Consider the following 25,702-nt stretch of genomic DNA (forward strand, 5'->3'; position numbering starts at 1 on the left):
ACTTTGGAAAATGAAAATAAAAATTCCCATTTAAAAACAGAAAAAGTTAGTTTTCAAATTTTTAGAAATGTAACCCTGAAAAATGCAAACAGAATGGCTAGTTAAAACACTTTTTAATTTATTTCTGTGTCAGTAAGAGGGAGCACCACAGACGAAACATAATCACTGAGCTTTTGGGATACTGATTAAGAAAGCAATGATGATAATCAAATATATGGGACTGGATTGCCCACAATCTGGAACCCAAATATACTAAAAGGTATAGTTGCTGAGATATGAAATTATACTTATTACAATATTAAGGTTATGCGAAACACACATGAACTATATGATGGCAAAGACAGAATAAAGAGTGGATGGTAACAGATGTAGTACTTTCTCCTAGATGCCTGGACAATGGCAAGGAATACTATACCCATGATGAAAATATAACCTGGTACTTTCAGCACAGTAGGAAGGATAAAAAAAATCGTATTTCATTCAAGCCAATTGTTGGGTTTTTCCTTCAGCACTAAAGGTTATTTTAGAGGTATGCAAACTATGTAAGATAAGATTTTATTCTCAGACAAATTGCTTCCATTAACTACACTGGGATGCAAGCGTGCAGCTGCTAGCACAATACAGCCTAATGTGTTTAGAAGATGTTTCAGAGAGAGAGCAAAATTCAGGATCATTCCAAAAAGAGTGAGAAAAAGAACTGCTGATGAAATGTGTCCTTCCTGGCTTTCAGCTGGACTGCGTACCGTTACCCCTAGCAGAAGCATCTTAAAAATTGGCACACGCTACGTAGTCAGGCTAGTTAGGGAAACAAGGAAAGCTGAGATTGTTTCATTGCTAGAGAGTGATACTACATGTGTGAAAGGTAAAAAAGAAAGAAAGAAAAAAAATATAGAGAGAGTTGGAGGGAACATAGTGCAGTGTGTATAGAATGAGGATTACTTGACCCAGGCACACAACATACGCATCTACTCATATGCCCAGTGTCCAAGCACAAACCCCAGGCAGGCAGGTTTCATCCACAGCTCTGTGCACACCCACCCATCCCATACAGCCTCTCTCTGGGCAGGGGGGACTATTTATACACAGGCAAGGAGGCAAGGGCTTGCTGCCAATTTGACTTTTCTTTGAATAAATGCTGTCTTGGACCAATTGTGTATAGGAAGACTGAAGACAGCCTTAAGGGATTTAGCCGAAACTGCCCTGTAACTCTGTGATTTTGGAAGAAAGCACCAAAAAAAGAAAAAAAAAAAGAAAGACGGGAAAACAAAAGCAGCAAGTTAACTGCTCTGGAGAGTCACACCTGCCAACCGCTGGCGGAGCAGAGCGCTCTGCCTTCCCTGCGTGTGTTTGTCTATGTGTCTGGCTGGTGAGCCCTACGATCACATGCATCCCCGCTCCTGCGCCCTCCCTCCTCAGCCCTCCGTCCCACTGCACTCCTCGCAACTTTTGCAAACTAGCCCAAAGCAGAAGCACTTATTGCAGGCAGGCTTCTTTATGCTTCTTCATGTCCTGGGGATTTGCCAGCTGCCAGGGATCTCTGTTTTCCGTGTTTCCAAATAAAGTTCTGGGACTTGCAAAGGAGATTTTTGCAAAAACAAACGATAATGATTGCCCTTAGCAAGAAAGGATCATGTTCTCAGCTTTGCCTTGCTCTCTGTGCCTTTGGGCTAGCACTGCTGGAGGATTTGTCCCGGGCTCTACCCATGGAGGATCAGGATTATTACCTGCAGGAGATTAGCAACAGGGATCATTATTATTCCTTTCCATATCCTGGTGAAGAGTATTTCCCTTTCACGGAGCAACCTGGAGAGGAAGGAACTATCCGTGCTGCAGAGACAGAGGAGGAGCACCCAAGGTTCAAACCAAGCAGGAAAGAGTTAAAACCGAAGAAAACCAGCAAAAAAGGAAAAGCTATTCTTGAAACTCCACCAGGTAACTTTCCACCTCCTCCTCCAGCACTTGGAATCTGCTGAATCTCATGCTGACTGTGACTTTTAACTTTAATGAATATCCAGTTAATGATAGTCTTGGTAATAATAACAACAATGTGCTTGTAGTGACGATGATGACACATTAATTTTTAATATCCCACAGAGTAGATCCTCAGCAGCTGTAAAGGCATTTTTAACCCCTTCCTCATCAAGTAAAGGGACTGGAGAAAGCTAATGTATTAATTACCCTGCACTCTAGCCAGTGTATGGACTTTTCCTCCTTAATTACACTTGACAACTGACTTGCCCTTAAAGCTACAGTTCTATAAGCTGACAAAGTGCAGCTGATTCTGCAGTAAGAGCTGAGTGTATATGGTGACACCTTGTTTTATTCCTCGTCATCTTAATCTAAGAAAGGTTTCTGAATTAATTTTGTTTATGAACTTGTGAATTACTTTGATATTTCACTTTAAAGCCCTCCAGAGGAAAATACGTAGACAAAGCCCTTCCCGGTAAAAGACTAAGCCATAGCAGACTCAATTTAATTATTGACCTGTTAAATAAAGGAATGAAGCAGCAATAAAAATGCATTTAAAAACAGGACAGCCCTTAATTCCATCTTTCTACTGTTTGCATTTGATTGTATGGAAACATGCAACTGTTAAAATCTGCAAAGATTTGATCAGTTATTACAGTACAGCTGCTCCCATTAAGAGCTAGTTGCACCACCCTGAAATAAGAGTCTGTTCTTCCTGTGTTCCCTGAATGTGTGGTAAGTACTTTACTGTTTCGGGACGATTAGAAGGGAGTTTAGCCCATGTAATAAACTTTAGAGTTGTAAAGTTGGGGCCAAATCCTATTCCCCTAAGGCTGAACTCCAATTTACTTCAAAAGGAATCTTTTAATATGAACAGCTGTAGCATATGGCACAAACTTTGCAAATAGGTCATTAATCCATGCAGTTCAGCAAAATAGAGAATCAGGGGTTGTATAGTGACATTAACTTTTCGCAGTTACATGAAGTAGGTAGTAAATGAGAATTATCACTGCAAGATTAACACCAATAGAAATCAGTTATCCTTTAATTAGCAAAAGATCTGAATTTTCGTAATAAGAAATGGTGATAAGAAATTACCATTCCTGAAATCTTGAAAATTGTTTATGGGCAGCCAGTTTGGATTGCCAGTATAACTCAAGGCAGAAAACACAGATGACAAAAAATATACCTTGTCTGAGGGGCACAGAGACATGAGACATCTGTAACGTTGGCTCTGTTAGGGGCCAGCAGCTAGACATCAGCTTCCCAAGCAGATGGCACTGCCGGGGCCATCTGAAGTACTGACTTACAATGTTTATTATCTAACCATGGGTACCACAAGCTGCCTCAGCAGGAGCCAGGCTTTTTCCTCTGCTATATCATGGAGACAACACTGAATTCCCACTGATAGTGAGATGTTCCCATGAGGTTCCTTGTCTGTATGCGGGATTGGGTTTGTACCCCTGTGCGTCTCGCCTCCTGCTGCAGTTGTGTAGGTGCAACACAACGGGCCACATTGCTGCCTTCGAGCCATAAAGATCAGCCGGACAAAACACATTTTCGTTGGCAGAATTGCCTATGCAGTCTCCTCTGGGGAGAATTCCCTGCCGAAGAAAGGGTGGCATGACCAGAGAACTAAATTGTTGAAGCTCCTGAAAACTGCTAAGATTTGTCACTTGTCCCACAGCTGTTCTGCAATTCAGCTCTGCTTTCAGGTTCCCTGTTGGCTCCCTCCCAATTTCCCTGTCATTGTGGCTACATAGATGCTCCAGTAAACATAGGAGCACTGTGACAGACATGAGGATATCACCTAATCTGCGAGGGCAATGTTTGTTTATCTTTACTGTGAGACAGGTATTTTCCCAGTTCCCTACCCAATACACCAAACTCCCTACAGGTTCTGTAGCAGATAAAGAACAATACTACCAATAATGACCTCCTTCATTATGCAACACTCATTCCTTCCAAAACAGTTTTTTTAGGCATTGTGGATAGAGGAGCACAAAATTCAGACCTTACTATACTTCTGACCCGCTGGGGGAGCAAAATGAGGTCTTACAGGCAGTCTGAATTTGGCCATTTCCTAGCTAAGAATCTTTGGTTTTACAAGTGGAATTGCATTCCTTTATCTATAAAGGATTTTGTGGAATTAAAGACAGGCCAAAAAAACCTCCTCCATCCTTCCCCCTTAAACCCTCCATCATGTGCCAACAGATTGACATATGCAGTATTCATCTTCTGATTTACTGCTTATTATCTTCAACTCCACCTTCGATCCCTGAGTCCAGAGAGTCCTTTTTCTTCTGCCGTCAGGTAAGTTCCTTGTCCTCGCTTTCCTCCTCTTCCTTGAAAAGCCCATGAACACGGTCAGTGGAGAAGCTCATGATATACCACCAAAAGTAGCTCAGTTCCTGCTTCCACAAGTCTTTTGAGATAGCTGAGCAACCAACCTCCGAGCTTTCACCAGCATGTGCAATAAGAGCTTTTAAAACTTATAATGCGGTCAAGCCCATGATTTTTTACAAAAAATAGCCAGAGGTACAAGCAACAACTGATCCCCTCCACTAAACTTTTGATCTTTGGTCCCAAGTATCGAAGCTTGATACCTACTCAACAAAATGGATGTTTTAGACTTATTTCTGTGTAGGAAAAAGCAGTGCATTTCCTTGGGAGCAGCTGTGTGCTTTTAAAATATGGCTATTTTAACTGAAATAGCCATAATAAACCATAAGGCAGATACCCAGCAAAGAGAGTGTTTAAGATGTAAGTAACTGAAAACAGGAGTCTTTTAACAGGAAGCTCCAGGAAATTTTAACTGCGGACAGTGTTAGCAGTTCTGGCTGTAATATTTGAAATCTCTCCTCTTCACTCTCTCAAAAGCAGGCAAGGGCAGCATCCAGCAGTCTAGTTCACATGTAAAATTCCAGCCAGTGCAGTAACACTAATGCTTAGTGCCATGTCGCCTGGAATCAGTTTAAAATAAGTATCTGAAAATCTGGCGCCATGTAGGCATGCTTAAATAGTAATACATACCTATAATTTCTCACATTTGGCCTGTTAAGAGGACACCTAGAAAAAGTAAGAGTGGCTCCTAAACAGACAGCCATGAATAATAACTATGAATCTAGCTGTGCAAAAATATATGTGGCTTGTATACATATGTATATATTTACGTGTTTATACACATACCCAGAATTGGGATTAATTTAATGGACATGCAGTAAATACAAGAATCTGTTTTTTGTGAGGCTCACTGGAAGCTGGGGCAGGTTGGATCAATTAGTTGTTGTAAGAAACAATAGGCTGGCTCTGAACTGGAATGAAGAAAGTGGAGGAACAGGAATGTGTGATCTGCCCTTTGGCTGAGCAGCTGGTACTGATCAGGTCTAGCTTTGAATCAAAGTTGAAATCAAACATAACAGTCTGAAGGATACAGCACGTTGTAGATGACATTGACTTGATTTATTCAAGCTAATTACTGTAGATGTGAGAATACGGATATTTTCAAACTGTAAAATATTAACGTAGGAACAAACTCTACGGATGTCAGTGGGGCTGCGGCGACTTTTTTAACATACTGTTAAAGTCAATATTTGCAGATACTGGAATCAGGTAACAGTAAAAAGTATCCCCCTGCCTTCTTGCCCTTTAAATGAAGCAGTACTGGGTCACCCTTGGAAGGTAAACAGCTGGATTAACAGATCTCTTTGCATCTGTACTTCCATTTTCTATTTCCAACCTTGCTTATTTAGGCCTTGATCCAAAGCCTGTTCAAATCAGTGGAAAGAGCCTCATTAACTTCAGTGTTTTTCTTTTACGAGGCCTTTAACAGAGGTTAATACGTGCCTTCTCAGCGACCATCTGTAGAGCAGATCCCTACAGATGGTTTGGGGCACTGTTTGCATACAGGCAAAAATTTACCAGTGAGAGGTTTATGCGGCCGTGGTCCCCATCAGCACCGCTTAATGTTGCATATTTGCTCTAGGTCATGTGCCATGGGTGAACAGCTCCCATTACCATTCCTATTGCTGCTGAATCTGCCACAATTAAAATCCCTAATTACATACTGTTGCATACTTCTATTGCTTTTCAGTGTAGCTGTGAAATGACTTTAGAAAGACAACGTTAAAAACCTTGAGGTGATACAACTCTATTCCGTACCTCTTTTTATGTCTAACATTGTACCACACACTCCAAAGTATCATCTTCTCACCTTTCTTTAATCTGAGATGGTCTTTCAGCCTTGTGAAGAACGGATGAAGCTGCTGTTGACTTTAATTATATTGACCCAATGGAAGCTTGAATGAATGCATATGAATGCAAGAAGTGAAAGCATCTGGCAGTTACCCATTTTTAACATCCTTACATTTGCTGTGGTTTTGTTTCATTAGCTGCCATTTATCCTAGGGTTTAATGACAGTACACTTGCAGTGTTTGAGCCTGAGAGGTGCAGTGTGTCCGAATCTGCTAGCTTCAGTAGGGGTGATGGGAGCTGCACACGGAGGGAATTAGGCCCTGACAAAATCTGTACTTGTTATAGTGGTTCTTGCTCTAGCCATAAAATAATTCTGTCAGTGAAATTTAAGGCACCATGTTCATTTATATGGCAGTGCTCAGAATGGTTTCTAGTACACATCTATTTCATATTTCACAGATCTTTCAGCACTTGAACTCAAGGCCAATCTAACGTACTAGTTATCACCCATCATGCCCTTTATCTTATGCTTTCCCCAAGCTTGTTGAAACTCTTGAGTCTTCAGGTGTGCCACTGTTTACTTGCCTTACATTTGCTTATACTTGCACAATGTGACTGTATTGCCACATGTTCAATAATGTTTCTATAGTTTTATTTCCTTTTTTCAGTTTATGCAGTACATACCAATCTCACAGGTGAGTCAGGACCCCATTGGAATAGGTGTTACTTTTGAGCATATGAGATAGGACACAGTCAGTGGTCAGAGCAGACAGAGCCTGCTTGTGTATAATCACAAGAAAACAGGATCACATTCATCAGCATGAAAAGCAGTAGGATGAGCCTACCAGATCTCTGCCTTCTGCCAAATTCCAAGAGACACCAGGGCAAAAGCAAGTTTTAATCAAGTTTGAAAATAGGTCAAGCAGTGGCTGCTTAGCAGGACTTCCTCCCACGCACGAAGGAAACCCAAAGGCAGTTTTTGAACAAAGAGGTGCTGAAAGTTGCCTTTGCTGCCAAATTAGCAGCAAGAGATGGATTATGGTATTGCTCCTAATCACACTTTTTGGCGAGGTGCCACACACAATTTTAAAAACTAGCACCACACCTTAGTTTCTAGATGCCTGCCTTTTGCCTCCCCTTTTCCTGGCTTCCTCACGTAGCTTGCTGTGAGTGCTGTTTGTATTACCTTGTGTCCTCATATCCTGCCTGCTAAAAAGCTAGGAATGTGGCCATATAGCACAGGAGGACGTTAGGATGGGGAGAGAGATCTGTGTTCAGTGTCTGACAAGGAGTCAGTGTGGGAAGGCAAAGAGAGGATCAAAGGATCAGTGCAAGCAACCGTGAAAATTATCTTGCAAAAAGAATTCATATACATAAAAATTGAGTCAGATTGTTTTTATTGAGGCATTTATCAAGACAGGAGATAATCAAGGCTTGGACAGAGTTGAGTGAATGAAGAGAGACATTATTCAGGAAAAATTGGGAAGATTTTGGTACAAAATGGTAATGAAGACCTGAAAAGGGTGTGAAGTAAAAAACAGTTTATGAGCTCACTGGCAGTTGCATAATGAATTTGTTCACTATGAACAAGATACGAGACAGCGTGAAAGGCTGAGATTTAGCTGATAGCTGAACATACACAAGAAGAGGCCACAGAAATATGCCAGGTGTCCACTTAGAACTGAAGGAAATGTAGGATGGAGAGGTAGCTTGTGAATCAGCTATGACAAAAATTGTGGGTTTGGTTGGGATTGCCTAGAGAAAAGATAGAAAGGGAGAAGAGGTGGTATTCAAAACCAAGCCCTGTGAAACTCTCCCAGGGAGCCTAAGTGGCAAGAGGGAGATTCTCTGGTTGATACTCTCTAGGAGTACCTAGAGAGTTAGGAGGAAGTCTAGGAGGGAAGAGAGTCATAGTAGGAAAAGCTTTCAGAAGACTTGTGAAGTCAGGAGTTTGAACTTTGCTGGCAAGTTGTAGATGGAGTAACGTCTCAGAGCTTTGGCTAGGAAGAAGTCATTAGAAACTTTGGCAAGATGCGTTTTTGTGCAATGCAAGGGCCAGAAGCCAGACTGGGCCAGAGGCTAGGGTCTGGAAGAGAGCTATGTCAGGAGTATTTCAGATAACGTATTCAGAGAGCTTAGCGTGAAAGTGTGAAAGGAAATGGGGCAAGAGTTGGAAATACAAAAGCAATTCAGAGAGATGAGGAAATAAGCTTTTAGGTTAGGGAACTGATTCAAGAATCAGAGGGTAAAATAAAGCTTGGGGATAAATGTGCGTAGGCTGACATTTAAGTGAAGGCTATTCAGTGATAAACTACTCTTTTAGCCACTAAGAAGAAATAAGCAGGGATTTACAGATAGTACTAGTGTTCCTGTTATCTAGTCTATTGGTATCCTTTCTTAAACCTTGAGACGATTCCCATCTCTAAGAAGTGCAGAGGAAGAGGAGCACTCCTTTGACCTAGAATGTGGAATTTTAAAACTTTTGCTTAAACTTTTTATACTAGCACCTATTAATAACCAACTCATTGGCCCGAGATGCTCCTTGGAAGATCTCCCGCAAATTTTAATGTGACCTTAATCATGTCCTTTTTTGCCAGATGTGACAAGCAAAGATGAAAACATGTGGTTTTTAATGAGCTTTCTTTCGTCTACCAGCTTCTATTTTTTCCTCAGCACATCAACAAATAGAATAATAAAACATAACACAACTATTCCATTTAAGAGCCGTCTTTTAAAGGAAGTCATACTGAAAGACGCCAAAGGATGACTAAGAATGAATAAGCAGCAATGCCTCTCGCCAAAAACCTTTCTGATTAGCGTTTTTCCTTACCCATGGCTTCAGTGAATAACGTAACACTAGGCAAACTTTTAGAATAAACACATTTGATTATGCCAGAGAAAAACTTCTTTAAAAGAATAACAGTTTCACTGAACATATTTTAACAGTATGAACCTGAGTCTAGACCGGTTTCAGAAATGCCAGCATATTACAAATTACTCATTATTTGAATTCATTCTCATCTTTTAATGTTATTCTCTGTTCAGTGGGCTGGTTAGCCAGGTCAATCCAATGGTCCACATTCAAATTTCACTCACGTATTTTGGTTTTGGAAGGAAGACTTCTGTCAGCTGTGTGAATTAGACTCTATCAAAATGGTGAAGTATTAGAAGTTGAAGTTATGATAGAGAAGAAGCAATTTCTTTAATTGTCAGTATCTGATTTCTTGCTGGGATTTGTGATCCTTGCGCAATTCATTGTCTTTGTAAAAAGCAGACTACCAGAAGGGTAGTCTTGTTTGGGTACAGTTGGAATGTGTTTGTTATGTTCACACCTAGTAGTTGCTTGTGCTTATTCTATATGCAAAGGATATATCAGATAGGGCCTTCTTGTCAGGCTTCAGGTGCATTAGGAAGCACTCTTCACTTGTTATGTCTTGTGGTAGTGCTTGTCTTATAAAGCAAGGTTTTCTGAAGCAAACATATATGAACATGTGCCTTTAAAGCTCATTTTTTTGGATAATCATGGAAAACAGAAACAAGAGAAGCTCTAATGTAGCTGGAATTATCTCCTATTTAAATTCAAGTGATTATAGGTGCAAAACACTTCATGGCCTTTTTTCAGCTCAAATAAACACTCACAGAGAGAAAACAGTGGCTGATAATAATAATAATAATCAATGTTAGTAATAGACAACCAACTCTAATCCTGTCCCTGGGAGCTACTTTAACAGATGATTTGGTATATTAATAGGCCATGAATTAAAGAGGGCATTAGAATTTCTTCATGTTTGATGGGTTTTCATTCAAGAATGGTTTTGACCGTCTTGTCTACACAGCCGTGCCCATAATTTGTAAGTTACTTCTCTGTAACATGCCTGAACATACTTTCCATGCCCTCATAGAATAAAGTACATGGACACTGGAACAAGGATATTCAGCATACATTGTGGCTAGTCAGAGCTGGGTATCTAACAATGCAGCTTTCTGATTAACTTAAATTAGAAAGGATTTTCTAGAGAGTTCATTGATAGATACTTAAGTCCTCTTCTTGACATAAAGTAGTTTCTTTCTGCTAAAGTAACATACTAACATTAACAAGCAAGGAGTTACACTGCGTTATTATAGGTAAGATGGAGACCATGAAAGATGAGCATTTCATTCCATATTTCCACAATGGTCTACATCATTTTTCTAAACAAAAAGAGGCTTTAAAGTGACTTTTTGGTTCTGGAGCGGTGTTTAAAGGAGCTGTCTTATAAAAGGGAATCAGGCCCAATACACTGTTAAATATATTTTGCAAGAATGTCTTGTAAAAAAATTACGAGATAATGTGTGAGAACTGGAAAAATACATTTCACTCTTGGATTAGCAAGAGTGAATAATTTCCTATTCTGACAGAGCAGTGAGCCTAACCTTGCACTGCATGGTCTTTGTGCGGCTAGGTCAGTCAAAGGACAGTCCTAATTGTGGTTCCTGTGCTGCGGATTTGTGTCCTCTGTGGTTTGACCTCATATTCCAAAAGATTGAGCAAAAGCCAGCAAGCTTCAGCAGACTATAATGACTTTCAGTTACTATTGATCATGGGTGAAGCCGAATCTCCCTCCGATTTAACAGTGAAAGCACCTGGATAGAGTATTAATCTTCTACTTTCTTCTGGTCATTTATAGCATGAGAATGCTGTAGGCATGCAGTGCTGTTACACAGTAAATAGATCATCTGTTACTGCTTTCACACAAGCATTAGCACGATGGTGTATTTGAAAATGTGCTGCTACTGCGTCCAGGAGTCCACACAAGGAACATAATGAATTACATAATGAATGAAATGAATGAAGTTACATGAATACAGAAATTAAACGTAGCTCATGTACTGGAAACACTTTTCTCTGAGTTTATCTGCTCTGTAGTTTCTAGCTACTGACATGGAAACTACTACATCCAAACTGAATAGTGTAACTGATTAATTTAACTTTTTTTTTTTTTTTTGTTAACCACTTACAGACCTATTCTGGATTTATCTTCTTCCTTCCATTAATGTGAACTGTCTGACATACTTCTTGTGTGAGCATATTTCAGCTTTAGACTGCTTGTGAATTAGCTAGGGTGTGTAACCGGAAACAGTGTTGTTCTGCTATAATCGAGATGATTCTTAAGGACCCAGCTCAACAAACAACGCAAATTAAACGTTCATGAAGTTGATATTCTGTTCATTTTTTCACTTACTCACTTATAGAAATAAAACAATTTTGAAAGAGCTGTGGTCTGGTGTTCAAGACAGCAGATTGCAATCTAAGAGAGAAGCTTCTGGCTTTTCCACCGTATAGACTCTGGTGACTAACCAAGGTGGCACCCAAAGCCACGGAGACTTTCTATACGCAACACTTGTGGAGAGTTAGATACCTGAGAAGGGAGTTCAGCCAGTATACAGTGTGGAGAACACCAAGGAGGGGTATATGTCCTGTTGACTTTCTTCACTGAAAGAATTGAACAGAGACAGAAATGTGGCCACAGGTAGGAAGTGCAGTTGATATTTCAGAACGTCATCCCTGAGGAGTGAATAAAAAAATACTAAAATAATCATCAGAGCAGGACTTCTCTTCCCCTAATCCTTAAGTCTGAGAATCATGCTCATCTTTGTTCTCCAGCCCTCTTTCAGCTCGTCCCGAGCTTCATGAAAAGTGGCATAGCTCCAAGCCTTTGGGCTGAGAGCATCCACACCTTAGCAGCTTGGTGTTCAGCAAGTTTCCCTGTGAGAGGTGCGTTCATGTCAGCAGCAAGAGTGGGCAATTATTTAACGTGAGCCAAAGGGAGATATCCTGTTCCATTATTTTAACTGGTGACCATGTTTTGAACAGAGCCTGGTACGTTAGACATCTTTATAGCATAATACTACTGCCCTTTATGCCCGATACATTTCACCTCTCACCTCTGCGACACACATATTAAAGAGCTGTTTGAATATACTTCCATTATCCCCACTAACTTAATATATATGCATTATACACTTTACCCCTTCTCCCAGACGATAGGAGCTGGCACTGTAACAATGAGTACATATGTTCAAGCAAAACTCTACCCCTCCTCCGTGGACCAGACCACCAGCCTGCGGGAAGACAATGTTGTTTGCAAGGGGAGCAGCTGAAACCATCTCAGTCTTTCACAGAAATTAGAGTGTTCTTATGTTCACCTCTTCAGAGAGACTGTATTTTATGGTGACAGGTTTATGGCTCTGCTCTTCTGTCAGGGTCCCTCCTTTCAAGTAAAGGGAAAGGTTCAGCATATCTCAAAAGAGTTGATTTCAGATCTGGGTGTAAGCACTTCCTTCCACCGCTACCACCCCATCACCAGTTTTGGCTTTAACACAAATAATCCAAATCATGACCAAGGCTAGTAACACATGGAATGCAAAATTCATATTTGGATTATTTGGTGTTGCTAAAAATAAGCAGGCAACAAATATGTACTTGGGGTTTTTTGATGTTTGAACACCAGTCAAACAGGAGTTGTATGGACTGAGAGACCCCCTAACACTCCTAAAAAAGGAATAGTAAGGGAAACTTTTCAAAATATGGTAAAAAATGCTAGTATGGGGGTTATGCAGCTAAAAGGCCAAAAAGCTATTTGAAAACACGGAAAGAAAGTAGCACAAGACTATTCCTCCACAAATGCATTCCATATTTTTATTCCATAATCCTGGATCAGATTTTCTTTCTCACCAGTTAGCAAGTTGAAAAGCATTTCTTTGTGCTCAGGGAAGCTTGCCTCAAAGTTTTATCCATTCCACTTCACACATACAGTGCTTTCCAAGGTGAAGAATGCTTGTGCTAACTAAATGCTTCCTGCTGTGGCGGGTTGGAAGGAGGATGGGCTCTCCAAGGCAGCAACAGAGTTAGTGTTACATCCCAAATCATGGCCTGCATCCTTCACACCAGCCCATTCATGTTTTGCAGCAGAGACAAAGACTCTGCTGGCGACAACATATGCTGTTGACAGCACAACAGTATTCTTCAGGTGAAGGTTGTCAAACCTAAGTAGTATATATTTGGGTTTATTTGAATGGATTCCTGGGCGGTCCTCATTGGGTATGCAGGTAAGTATATCACTTCAGTATGAATCTTTGGGCTTTCATCCTTGAGCAAGCGTACTTTTTAGCACGCATGCAATTTTGAACTCACTAATAACTCACACAATATAATTTGGCGCTTCTGGCACACTTAGCTTTGCTTCATTGAGACCTCCTACGTACTGCATGTTTAGCCTGTGGTTATGAGCCTTTGCTGGACCAGGGTTGAATTTTTAAACAAAGCTGAAAAGATGTTTAGACAGAATGAATTTTGGGAATCTTTTGTGGACTGCACAAAGCAGAAAGCTCACAGGAAGCTGGAATGAGGAGGAAAGACCTCCGAACACTCAGTCATTTGATTCAGAGACTTGCCCACCCTTTGAGATACTTGGCTAAATCTTGTTTGAACTGCAGCAGCTCCTTTGCTCAGTAGCATGGCACTGGCAGCTTCCTAAGAGCTTCCCTACTGAATCTCCAGTTCTTTCCTCTGAAATATTGAGACCTAGGCCTTTCTCACGGTATTTTTAGCAATTCTCTTTTTACAGGCAGGAAGCTTAGAGGCTTGTGAAAATGCTGAGCACTCAAAATTTAAGAGATCTTAGCTGAGCTTTTAAAACCACAGAATCCTGCTGCTTGCTTGGGCTTTAGGCATTTTTTTCTTTTTTCTTTTTTTTTTTTTAGTTCTCTAAATTGGCTCCCCCATTGCTAGCTTTAAGGCCGGTATAGAGGAGGAGGTAAAGTGGAAGGACTTGGGCATGCAGGAAGTGCCGTCTTCACAATGGGCATCTGAAAGCTGAGTTAAAATCCTTCAGGAAGATTAGCAAAGGCTGCCATGAGAAGCACACCTGGTGAAATGTGGGAAAGAGGGAGCCTGACTACAGCGTGCTTGTGTGTCTTCTGAGCTCCTTAAAAATCATGCCCTTTTCAGAAATGACTTTAAGGAAGAATTAACTGACAGTGCAAACTGGGCTGTGTGCTTAGATTTCTTCATCGATGCTGCATTTTTCAGTGGGATTCCTCTGCTCTGCTGGGCTTTGTTTCCTCGTGGTGAGCCTAAACACCAGGTCATGGACCAGCTCCCCGTGAGACCTTCCCTCCCGCACCCATTGCTTACACTCCAGCAACTTAACTCTTCGGCTCTACATTTATTTTTATTTTCAGTCACATTTCAATCCCTGCCTGGATCTGATTTCCTTAAATTGTGGAGATTTAATTGTTTATTGAAGTTTTACTTCCTGTTGCTTTAACTTTTAAATACTTTATTAGCTTTCAGAGTGCTTTTCATGGCTGCATCAGCTTGGACTTTAGGGTGCTTTAGTGCAAAGGAGAAAGCTCTCTTATATGAATTTATAAATCTTGCTTTTCAGAACTTCTAGGTATATCCAAAGAATCTATGCTTATTTTCCATGTGCACTCGGCCATCTCTTTCATCCCCTCACTTGAAAAGTTTTCCACTATTTGGTACTTTAAATGTATCAGCTGCTTCTGACTTTTTTAGCACTGTATTAGAGCTGAGCCTCAATCAACAAATCAGTAAAAGTCTGTCAAAAACAATAATTAGGCAAAACGCAAGCAAATCATCTAAACTTATTCTTTCTCTTACTGAGCTCAAGAAAACGCAAACTGATTCCTTTTTAAGGGTTGGGAAGGAGCACAAAGTTTGAAATCAAGTTAATTGTAAACACACAGCTCTCTTCTGAAATCATTGTATGAGCAATAGCTCCAGGCACTATGATGATTTCTAGGCTTTATGAAGAATTTTTGTTTTTATTCATTCCTGTTATTATTTCATATGAAACAATAACAAGAGATGTGTTTAAAAAAAAACTGTAAAAATGTCTAAACTTACCGCTAGATCAGACACACCCAGTCTTTATGAAACTGAGACTTACACTTTATAAAAGGTTTTAAAACCAAGTTGGATTGATTTTAGGTATTTCCTGTCACAGGCTCCCTATATAGGTCAAGTATTTAGCCCAGATGTGCAACCTAGCAGAGGGACAGACAGGAACTGAGGCCCGTCTGTACATGGGGACAATTGTGGGTGCAACACATAAATAAACTCTCCTAATGTTGAATGTTCATTTGTACCACCTCAGTGATTCTTCCTTGTGTTGGGCAACAAATGACTACTGTTACAGGAAGGGGGATGTTGATTGGAAGGGACTGGTTTAAGTAAATTGTTATCTCTCTTCTCTCCTGATTTTCATATGATTATTTGCTTGGCAAGCTCTGCTGAAGTGTTCAGCCTTCCTTGGAGTTGTTTCCTGCTTTACACATGGAGGTGTGTGTGTGTGTGTGTGTGTGTGTGTGTGTGTGTGTGTGTGTGTGTGTGTGTGTGTGTGTGTGTGTGTGTGTGTGTGTGTGTGTGTATAACTATGTGTTTGCCTACATGCAGAGGAAGCAAAAGTTAATGTCGCTTCTGATTAGCAGCGTGTTCTTTAAGTTTTAAAATTGGCAAGGATTAGTTTTTCACAAATCAGCAGAGAAGAAACGACTCCAAGAAAGATTGTCCTGTGGTATTCACCCAGGTCTCACTGCTGATACAGACTATTTCTAGTCTACCTTTATTCGGTAAATGCACATTTTTAATTTTAATTGTGAAAAAATGAAAGTAAGGTGGCTAAAGATGACATTTCAACTTACAGCTGAGATCATTAATGTCTGCTGCCAAGAAGGACAACTCATACTGCTTTGCCACCATACTCTGGTGCTCACTCGTTCTCACCAAGAGCTAAGTCAGAAAGCTAAACCAACAGAAAACCCAGTCTACTCAAAAACCCAATAACTGAGTAGCAGAGTGATCTTATCTCCCTCCTTGATGGATTTGTGTTAAGCTTTGGACTGCTTCATAAAGAAAGATAATGCATCTGTTTCAATATCATATCCAGCACATTTTCCACTTTTTAGGACAGTTCAGTCAATGCTAGAGCTTAAACTTGATTAAAGGTTGAATGGCAGTACGTAGCATGGACGAGGAAACAGCTATTTCTGCCTCTCTCAAGTGTGACAGATTTACTACTTAGGAACGGAGGTGACTGCAGCAGAGGTGATTAAAAGTTAATGGTGCATCAGCACTAATGAGAACCCTTTTACAATCCTTGAAGTTTTTCCTGCTCTATGTGTGTGGGAGTAATGTGTGTGTGGGAGAGAGAGGGAAGGAGAAAACTGGGTAATACCAATGTACTGCCATTCATTTCAGTAGATTTTAGACAACTGGTGGAGTTGTTCCTGTGTATTTCACCACTAGGTTTACTGTAGTCTCAAGTGTGTAGTTCTGATCCTTGTAACAACAGGACATATAGTCCCTTTCCTGTATCTTCCCCCTTGGATACTTCCCTTGTGCAGCCTGGGATTCCTGTTAGGCTCCAGAAGAGTAGCTCTGCAGCAAAATCCTTAAAGGATGCAGAATTCCTGACAGATTCATATTTTCAGGACTCAAAATTCTGGAATTGAGTTGACTCATTTAGTCAACTGGAGAAGCAGCACCCTATTATTCAGGAATATGCTATAGGCGTCTTAAATTAAATTCACCTCATTGGCATGACTGAAGATTAATGGAAACAGTCTAGAAAAGATTCCAAGGCTGTTCTGGAGCTAATCAAAAGGAAAAGTTTTGGATGGAGGAAAAAGTTTTCATATTCCTACCAAATTAGAATCAAGTTATTGTTTCTATACCATGGCAGGTTTCGGTGTCATAATTCAGTCTTCTTACAGACTACACACAGACTTCTTATAGTTGACGTTGATATTGATCTGAGTGGATGCATTTTTTTTTTCTTTTTCCCTCATTTTGGTAAAACATCGCCATATCAGCCAGGATCGTGATCCTATAACAGATATATGTCCTAAACTCTATTTAATTCTTGATCAAATTAAGGAAAGACATTTGCACATATGTGATGCTGTTTAAGGAATTTCTTGACTGTGCTGTCATGTGTAGTGAATGTGCTATACCTCACTGACTATGGAGCCATTTGCTTCTGTAGAAAATTGCTACTGCACCTTTCACATGAGGAGCGAGGAAAATAATTGAATCATGATAAATCAGTTTCATACCTGTACATTGGTTTTCATTCAGTTGTACTGTTTTGGTAAAATACACTCAAATGGAAATGTAAAAGTGGTTAAACTTAAGTACTTTAAAGGTGTCTAGTTTATTAGGCCAGAGTAGTATCTTGATTGTAGTTGTTTTCTTTCTTGATTTTATACTTGCTAATGGTATTCCAAGTTTGGATGTTTATTTTTAATATATGTGATTAATGTTCTTATTGTAGAATCTTTGGTCTTGCAGTGTATTTCAGTAATTTGATATTTTAAGATATTTCTGGCATGAGCATATTGGACAAATACCCATTTAAAATGTTAATTTTAGTTCTACATTCAGCCCTTCTGAAAGCAGTCTGAGTTATTTTTTGTCTCCATTGTTTGGCTAAGTCTATTTGTTTGGCTCTGGAAAAAAAAGAATGGTTCTCATTTTTGGTGGCTGTACTGAGTTTTGCGGCTTTGGTTGGAATTGCAGAAAGTCTTCATCCTGACAAACATCAGAGGAGACATTTTAAAATTGCTAGCACATAAGTCAGCCTCACTCAAAGCTCGTAATAAAAAGTTAAGAATTGATCTGATTTTTTTATAGCTGTATTTTTTAGCCATTAAAGGGAATAATATGTCTTTTTCAGAGTAAAAAGCGCATACTGCTTTGTAGAGAACGTGGAGGACTTGTCAGGTGTGGATACAAACGAGTGGATACTGCTTATGACAAGCATCTGGAAAGCTTTCCTAGGACTATGCCTGCAGTGATACTTAAAGACTGCATATGGTGATGGTCAATACTGTAATCCAGCTTGCTCTCACATCAATTTTTTTGTTAGGGCCTAAAAGCCTCGACCAAGTCAGAAACTTGAGGCTCTGTTGAATTCCCACCCTGATCCTTTGCACAGGCACACAGCAAGGCAGAAGTTTCCCAGCTCCTGGCTTCTGGTCGTCCTGTCTGCACCCCCCTTCCCTCTTTTTTCCCTCTTCCTTTCTCTTTAAGTAGAGAGACACAGGGAAGGAGAGACAAGGCCAGTTTAAGACATGTCCTGCTTTCTAAGTAAGCAGAAGAAGCAATGAAACAAAACAGAAAGGCAGTTCAAGCTGGAAGGTGAGCTTCCTAATTATCAGCGCGGATATATTTACTGGCCAGCTGTGCCCCTCTCTCCGTCCTTGGGGATCCCAGCTTGCTTCTGATGGCCATATGTGCAGTATGCATAGGCAGCAGAGACTGAGTGCATTGGCTTGTTGAGTGCGAGCTGCAGCTCTGAGTAGCATTTCTATACGTACCCACCTCTCCTCTTTGCTGGTTGCGGACACACGTGGTTGCTTCTTTCCCCTGAACAGAAGGGCTACAGTTAGCAAGATTCAGACCTGGGAGGAAAACTGTGAAACGCTGCTTGTGCCCAAGCATGTTAATTTTATGCATGTTGGACAGAGCTTCTGTATTGTCCACATCATAAATCACATCACCTTCTAGGCAAACTGTATGATGGTGGCAGCAGCATGCTGCTCAGAGAAGGTTATATGGTGTCTGAAGTTTAACTGAGCCTCTTGAGTCTGAAAACTTGGCCAGAAAGCCTCTAGAGAACAGGCTTTCTGGAAATGTCTGCTTCCAGCTGTGCCAGGAATAATAGAAGCTCATCCTGCTAAATGTGCTATTTTGTCATATCTAGAACCAGCCATAACCCTGGATGTCTGAGGGAACAAAAATGGGAAAAAACAGTAAAAAAAAAAGTGTACTCTCTGAATCTCAAAAATATTTGGTTTTATGTGACCTAAAGGATCAAGATAATTCTTAATTTATTCTTTACTTGCCTTGGATTGCTGAATTTTCCTCAACTTTGGAAGCAGGAAAGGGACACTATTGCCCTTGCAGAGAGTCTGTACCCTGCAACCTTTCAAACAAGTTGTGTGCCCAGTCCTGCTGTCTGGTGCACGGCGTTTGGGTAGCATAAAAGGAGCAAGTTACAGTGCGACCTTTGGAAAAAAGCATAAATGTCTATAGTGGAAATGTAGCTGATCTTGTTCCCCTACCAGAATGAGAATAAGAACATATAAAGTGTATTTAGCTGGTTCAGATTTCATGGCTTTTTGACTGTGATCACACAGGAAAGAGGTTCAGTTGTGTCCGGTTATGTTACAGATATCTCTATCCTCTACAGGAGCAGAGGAAAAAACAGAAGTCCAAAAGGAAGCAGAGCGTAGGTTGGCTGAATTAATAAATAGTGCATAGAAATGGAGAGTGAGAGAGAGAATGTGGTGTGATATATATGAGGCATAAGCAGTATACATCCATATGCCAGCATAGCTTTGGCAGACCCTTTTGCTTCTGCAACACAATGCAAAAAACAAAACAAAAGTAATGGTGTTAGTTTTGTAAGAGTTCATCAAGTGTTCTTCGCTCTGATTAAGGCACCATTTCTGATATTCCTGAACAGCAACATTTGATTTCCTGAAGAATTTTGAATTTTAAGGGCTGGTCAAGAGCTGAGGTAGGAGAATATGGACGTGTTAAGTGTCCTTGCACCGCAGAGCTCAGTGTGTTGCTGGTAAGAGGTATGGTAAGGTCATAACTTTTTTGGCCTTGCCCATTAATGGGGAGTGGGCAGATCCCTAGTTCCTCCTCACGGCGTGCTCATCTACATTTCTGCTGTGTGATGTAGATAAGGAGAGAGCTGTTTTGTTTGGATAACAACAGCAGTGAATAACAGCGGATGAAAGCTCCTCAGCCCCTTTGCACTGAGCAGGACGCGGTGCTGGTACAGCCATATCAGCTCGTACCTTCGGCTTTGCACACAGGGCACTTCTACCCAGAGCTGCCTCTGCCTGTGGACGTGCTCTTAGTGTGAACAGCGGAGTCTCACTCGCCCTTTGGCTTCACCTAAAGCCCATGAAAATATGCCCCCTGATTTAAGGAGGCTTTGGATCAGGATCCTCATACCAGAGTTGCTTTTTGTGGTTTCAGATCTAACACATTTGTTGTTAGTTTTTTAATCTTCAGCAGCAATCATGAAGATGAATGTGTGTTACAGTCCTACGATAATATTACCTTTACTTCTGAGAGAAGTCCCCAGAGTCTTAAACCCCGTGCAGTATTTGCTGCTAGTGCTAGAAAAATGCATGACTTCGATGGAACATTAGAGCACAATTAAAGTTGTCTCAGGATAGATACAATTTTGGTATCTATTTAACCCTTTATTTGAACTTTAATCTGGGACTTAGTATTTTAAATTCTATAAAGGGGATTTGTTGTAAGTGCAGGTTGCTTGCTTTTTTCCTTTGCTGCCATGGGAATAGGTTTAGGAAACAAATAAAAGCCAACCGCATGCTTGAAGAGCCTTCATCTGCCTGTAGTGCTTCAATTAATCTGCGGTGCATAGGGGCTGGTGACCTGAATTCAGACTAGAAGAGAAACTAGTTTGTATTACTAGCAATACTTTGTGCACGAGCAAAGTCAGAAGGCGGGGAAAACCGCTCAGTCTGAAATCGATAAACCTGTTTCTAGGGAAAAGCTGGGGCAGACCAAGTATAGAACATGACTCATGAACATCTGTGAAAATTTCACACTTCCATGATCACATCTTCAAAACAGCAAAATTTAGCTAGACCATGCTCCCCTCACAAGTGGTTTAAAACTGTAAATATAAGAAATTATTTAGAAAATGGAGAACCTTAATCTGTTTAATTCAGCCCCCACAAAGGCTGTCCAGAACAGTAAAGCCGTCCAAACATATTCAGCAAGTACCCGCTCAGTAGAAAAATGCATTGACTGTTATTCCACCACTCAGGTACATTGCAGTATTAAAAGACTTTGCTTGTCTGTTACCTAAGTATTATTTGAGACGCAGGAATTAGACTGCCAGAGTTCCCATAAAAATTTTCTACTATTAGAAGATGAATTATCAACTACACTTTTCACAGGAAAAACTCTTAAGTTAGCTATTAGAGTCAAACATATTATACTGACCTCGTTAAGAGTATTTGTATAAGACTATAGTGATCTAAGAACTGGATGAAAATGGTATGAATAAAATAATAAACATTAAGGTTTTTATCCCTAAAAATATATGTTTTATTGTGTGCTTAGCTTTCATGTGTCAGTAGCTTCACGGGTTTGTAGCTTCTTAGTTAACCATGTTGAAGTATTTTGCCTATGTGAGGCCTACATTCTGCATCTACCCTGGGATGGTCCAGAAGAAGAAATGATAACTACATCTGCCTTGTGACACGAGATTTTGCTGTGAGATGCCTGACCACACTGTGTTGGCAAGATATGTGTTGAATCCGCAGAGAACAAGGTTTCAGGAGAGGGGATTAGACTTTATCCAAGTTTGATAAGCCGTTTACAGAAAGAAGAAACTGATATTGATTACAGTAATAGGTTGCTACTAGAAATGGAAATAGCATCCTAGAGTATATCAAACTGGCACCATACCTGATTCCCTTCCCAGCACTGACACATCATCTGTCATCAGTTGGCACATCCCAGTCTTTGTCGCTCTCCCTCTTTGGGCAAACACTGGCCAAACGAAGGCCAAGAAATGCAACGTATGTTTTCTGACACGGAAAAATGGCCAGCATGAGATGGCCTGATTTTTAAAGGAGCTTTAATCCATTGTTGCCAGTGAGAACTTTGGCTGTGCTGCATTACTGAAAATCATACTTGCAGTGTATATTATGACAGAAAATGCACAGCTTACAGAAATCAGTTACACTGGGAGGATCATGAGCTGATCATGTTTATCACGGTGAAAATCTCATCCAACTTCTACTAAAGTCAGTGAGAGTTCTTCTTTTAACTCAGGTGGTGCGGGCTTAAGCCCGAAATGCATAGCTACAGATTCCAGCAAAGGAAAATACTTGGCACTAAAACCATCATTTGTATAGAGAAAATTCTCTGTCAATTTAGTGTCAATGCTGTCTGGACTTCTACTTGTCTCTGCTGGACTGTTATATTTTCATAATACAACAACTCTTTTGCCCAAATAAACGTTTTGAAGTGCAAGTGGATTCTTATCTGTTTAAAAATGACAAAGCTCCAAGAGTAAAACACATTTGAAATCATAAAAGATAAATAGTGTACATTCAGCCTCCAAACGTTAGACTGTCAGACTGCAAAAGGCTGATACTACTCCGTTTACAAATCTGAGAATCACTGTGTGTGAGGAGTCAGATGAGCACAGGCTTGCTGCAATTGAACAGGTTTGGCCCTTAAAAATATAAATAAAAAGGAAGCATGCTGCTTTTTTCTATATGAAAAACAGAACATATTGCTAAATTGATGGAAAATATTCTTTAAATAAAACAATCATTTGACTGCTGTACCCCCCAAAAAACTATAAAGAATGATTTCCTAAATGCATCCTTATTAGATGAAAAAGCTCTAAAGACAATCAGTGCTTATCTGACAATCTTTATTTAGAGCAGAAGAAAACAAAATAAATGAATAATTTAGGTAATAAAGATGAACATGAGTGTTTTCCCTGCGGTATCTTTTGCTGATGAAATGAATCTGTATTTCTAAGAATGCCTGCTAATAACATTGTGTGATAAAGAACAGATAATGTTGCAGCAGATCAGCTATAAGGGCGCATTTATACTGCAGGTATAAAGATAACCAAGCTGGCTCTGCACAAGCTATTTTTTTAAGCTGAGCTTTAGTGGAAGGTGGTGCATCAGTAAGGCACAATTATCATGTAGCTGTAACCGCTCTCAGACGTGGGCTAATATCATTGCATAGCGCAGAGCCATGCGGAGATAGCAACCTGAGTTGGTGCTGGCTTGAGAAGGGATCTCAGGCCCTCCTTCAGGTAGTCCCATGGTATGGACAAGCCCTAAAATATAATGCAGCTTCTGTGAGGTTATATTTCAAGAGATGAGGCTGTGACTGAAGTACTTCTGAAGTGTTTCCCCCACTCTCTACATCAAGGGACAAGTGATGGCTAACAGTATTGAAGGATTAGAAATGCCTTGCTGGCCTTAGCTGTGATAAAATCATCCATCTGGCTGGAAGAAGCATAAATGAAAATAATGGACATTGAGATATAGCCATTTAACATAGCCAATAGGAAAGATATTTTGAAATGGAAACCTCACAAGATCGGTGTTCAAGATACAAATTTTATTAAATCTGATTCCAAGCCCTGTTTCTTTTTAGACCTGGGAATTAATTGATTTCATCCAGACATCTTATTAAGGGCTTGCTTCTAAAATGAATGCCTATTCCTGGTTGAAGATCATGTGTGAAATCATGGCTGGACATGGGCTGGGCCAGGAAGAGAGAAATGTCCATACCTCAGCCTCTTCTCTGATCCTGCAAGTTTATAATGCTTGTTATTCTTTTGCTGTAAAACACAAATACGGTGGTTAGATACTAATAGGTTTTGTTAGTAAGTTATTATGTACGTAGTGGATGGATTTAAATGTCATTGAAAGCCAAAGTTAAATTTCCTGGGTTTGTATGATTCCTCTTTCAACCCATTAAAGAAATGACCAAATAATTAGATCATTTCCAGTTAAATCTGTAAGAGTTCAACTGGTCTGGTTATTCATGTTACCCAGTTTCTATAGCTTGTTTATTTATTTGCCAAACGAGTATGGAGAGAACAAAATCACGAAGGCAGGCTGATAGACTGTATGACAATTTCCATTGTTATATGGAAGTTTTCCTGAAATTACATAAAATATATTAAAACAATGCTTTAAAAACTACAGCTTTTATGAATGCCATAAATCAGTTCCTTTTGCTTTACATTTGTTAAAAATAATCAGATTGCGCTGGATATCTCTAGTAGGTTAAGGAAGAGTAGAAAAAAACAACTAAACAATTTCTCTAAAACTAAATTTGAAGTATGACTCAGGAAATTTTTTTTTGTCCTGTAGTGAACTGGCAACTTTAGGTGGATTGTGATATATTATAGTGAGTAACTTGGAGTTAATCAGATTGGGCTGTACTGGAAACTTTGCGTTCACCTTCTCCACATATTACAGATTGAAGTTTGTGTTTGATATTTTGGTACAATATACTTCTCTTTTTATTCCGTTATTGATGATGAAATTCATATGCCTGTGGAAAAATTGATATTCCTCAAGAGTTGACAATCAAATATTATGGCCATTTATAGAAGACGTAATTACATTTAAAAGCAAAATCAAAGATCTTCTCTTGTAGAAAACAGCACAAATTCCATACTTTGTTACTACTGAAAATGATAAACTTGATGAGGCCAAGATTATGGAAGACCTACGCGGATGGAAAAATCTAAAGGTCAGTGGTCTTTTGTGGAGAATCCTGCTGTTCCATTCTCCCTTTGAGAGGGTCTCTGGAGAAGGAGAGGCTGACTGTAAAGGGAATGTCTTTTAGAAATTTTCCGTCAGGTGCTGGAGCAAAATACTTGATTTTTCTTATCAAATGAAAAAGAATAAGTCTTAAAGTGATTTGGTAAGTTGATAAGTTAGTGCCACAACTTTATGGCTAGAAATGATAGCTTAAATTCTAGTTCTCATTTCCAGAGAAAGCAAGTTAGGTGCTCTCGTTCTAATTTACATAAATAGCAGTGCATATAAAATCCTATTAAATTGATGGTAAAGATCCTAACGATTTCACCTACAATATCGTAAGCCTTGAGGTCATTAAGAAAGGACAACATATTGTTAACAATGTGATGCATCGTTTTCATCAGAGGTGTCTCTACTGCACATCATAGATAGCTTCTGCCTGCCTAATCTTGCTTTCATTGAAAGCTCCCATTAAACTGAGCGTTTCCTAATATTGGCCTGTTAATCTAATGCATTCGCAGACAATACAGATAATTCATACTTAAAAAATAAAGATCAGTTAGGCATGCTTAACTGAGATCCATATGCACGTTTTTGAGATATTATTAGGCTTCAGTTTCTGTAGAAACAGAGATAATAGACACAAATATATGCAGGCAATTGTTTTAGTCTGTAAATAGCCCATGCTACAGTTTAAGAAACTCTGCCTGAAATCTACAGGCAAGCCAAGAATGGTACAGCTTTATAATAAATTAATATTTCCATCTGAATAAAACATAACCTGCTTCTTGTATGTACACAGATAAGTACTTTTTGCTTGCTTTTCTAAAGAATGAGGTCTGTTTAGCTGCGCTGTGTGAGGGGGTTTATATACGTGCCGGTAGTGTATGTGTATGTCTCTTGCTCCAGCAACGCTTGAACCCGCTGGATAATTTCAGCCAGGTTTGACAGACAGCTAGCAGCCTACAAGTTCCTGTGAGTTTCATGAAAATAGAGCTCTGGATGGAAGAGAGAAGTTCTCTTAGTATCTTTGCTGAGGAAGATGTGATCACAAATTGTGTCGCTGTCAGTCATATGGAGGAGTGATAGGAGGAAAACCAGGGCTGGGACAGCTCTGTAAGCGTTTGCTGCTCCCTATTAAATAGCAGAAAACCTGACTGTCAA

At 39.9% G+C, this 25,702-nt stretch overlaps 1 protein-coding gene across 1 annotated transcript in view; it reads left to right on the top strand.

Moving 5' to 3' along the window:
• Nucleotides 1-1,462: 1,462 nt before the first annotated feature.
• Nucleotides 1,463-25,702, top strand: part of CPXM2 (carboxypeptidase X, M14 family member 2) — an 81,311-nt gene continuing 57,071 nt past the window's right edge. The window contains exon 1 of the mRNA XM_009670541.2: nucleotides 1,463-1,932. Within this exon, the coding sequence (XP_009668836.1) occupies nucleotides 1,605-1,932 (328 nt within the window). The 5' untranslated portion in view covers nucleotides 1,463-1,604. The remainder of the gene's footprint in view (nucleotides 1,933-25,702) is intronic.

The sequence above is a fragment of the Struthio camelus genome, chromosome 7 (assembly GCF_040807025.1).
Source record: "Struthio camelus isolate bStrCam1 chromosome 7, bStrCam1.hap1, whole genome shotgun sequence".
NCBI classification, from domain to species: domain Eukaryota; kingdom Metazoa; phylum Chordata; class Aves; order Struthioniformes; family Struthionidae; genus Struthio; species Struthio camelus.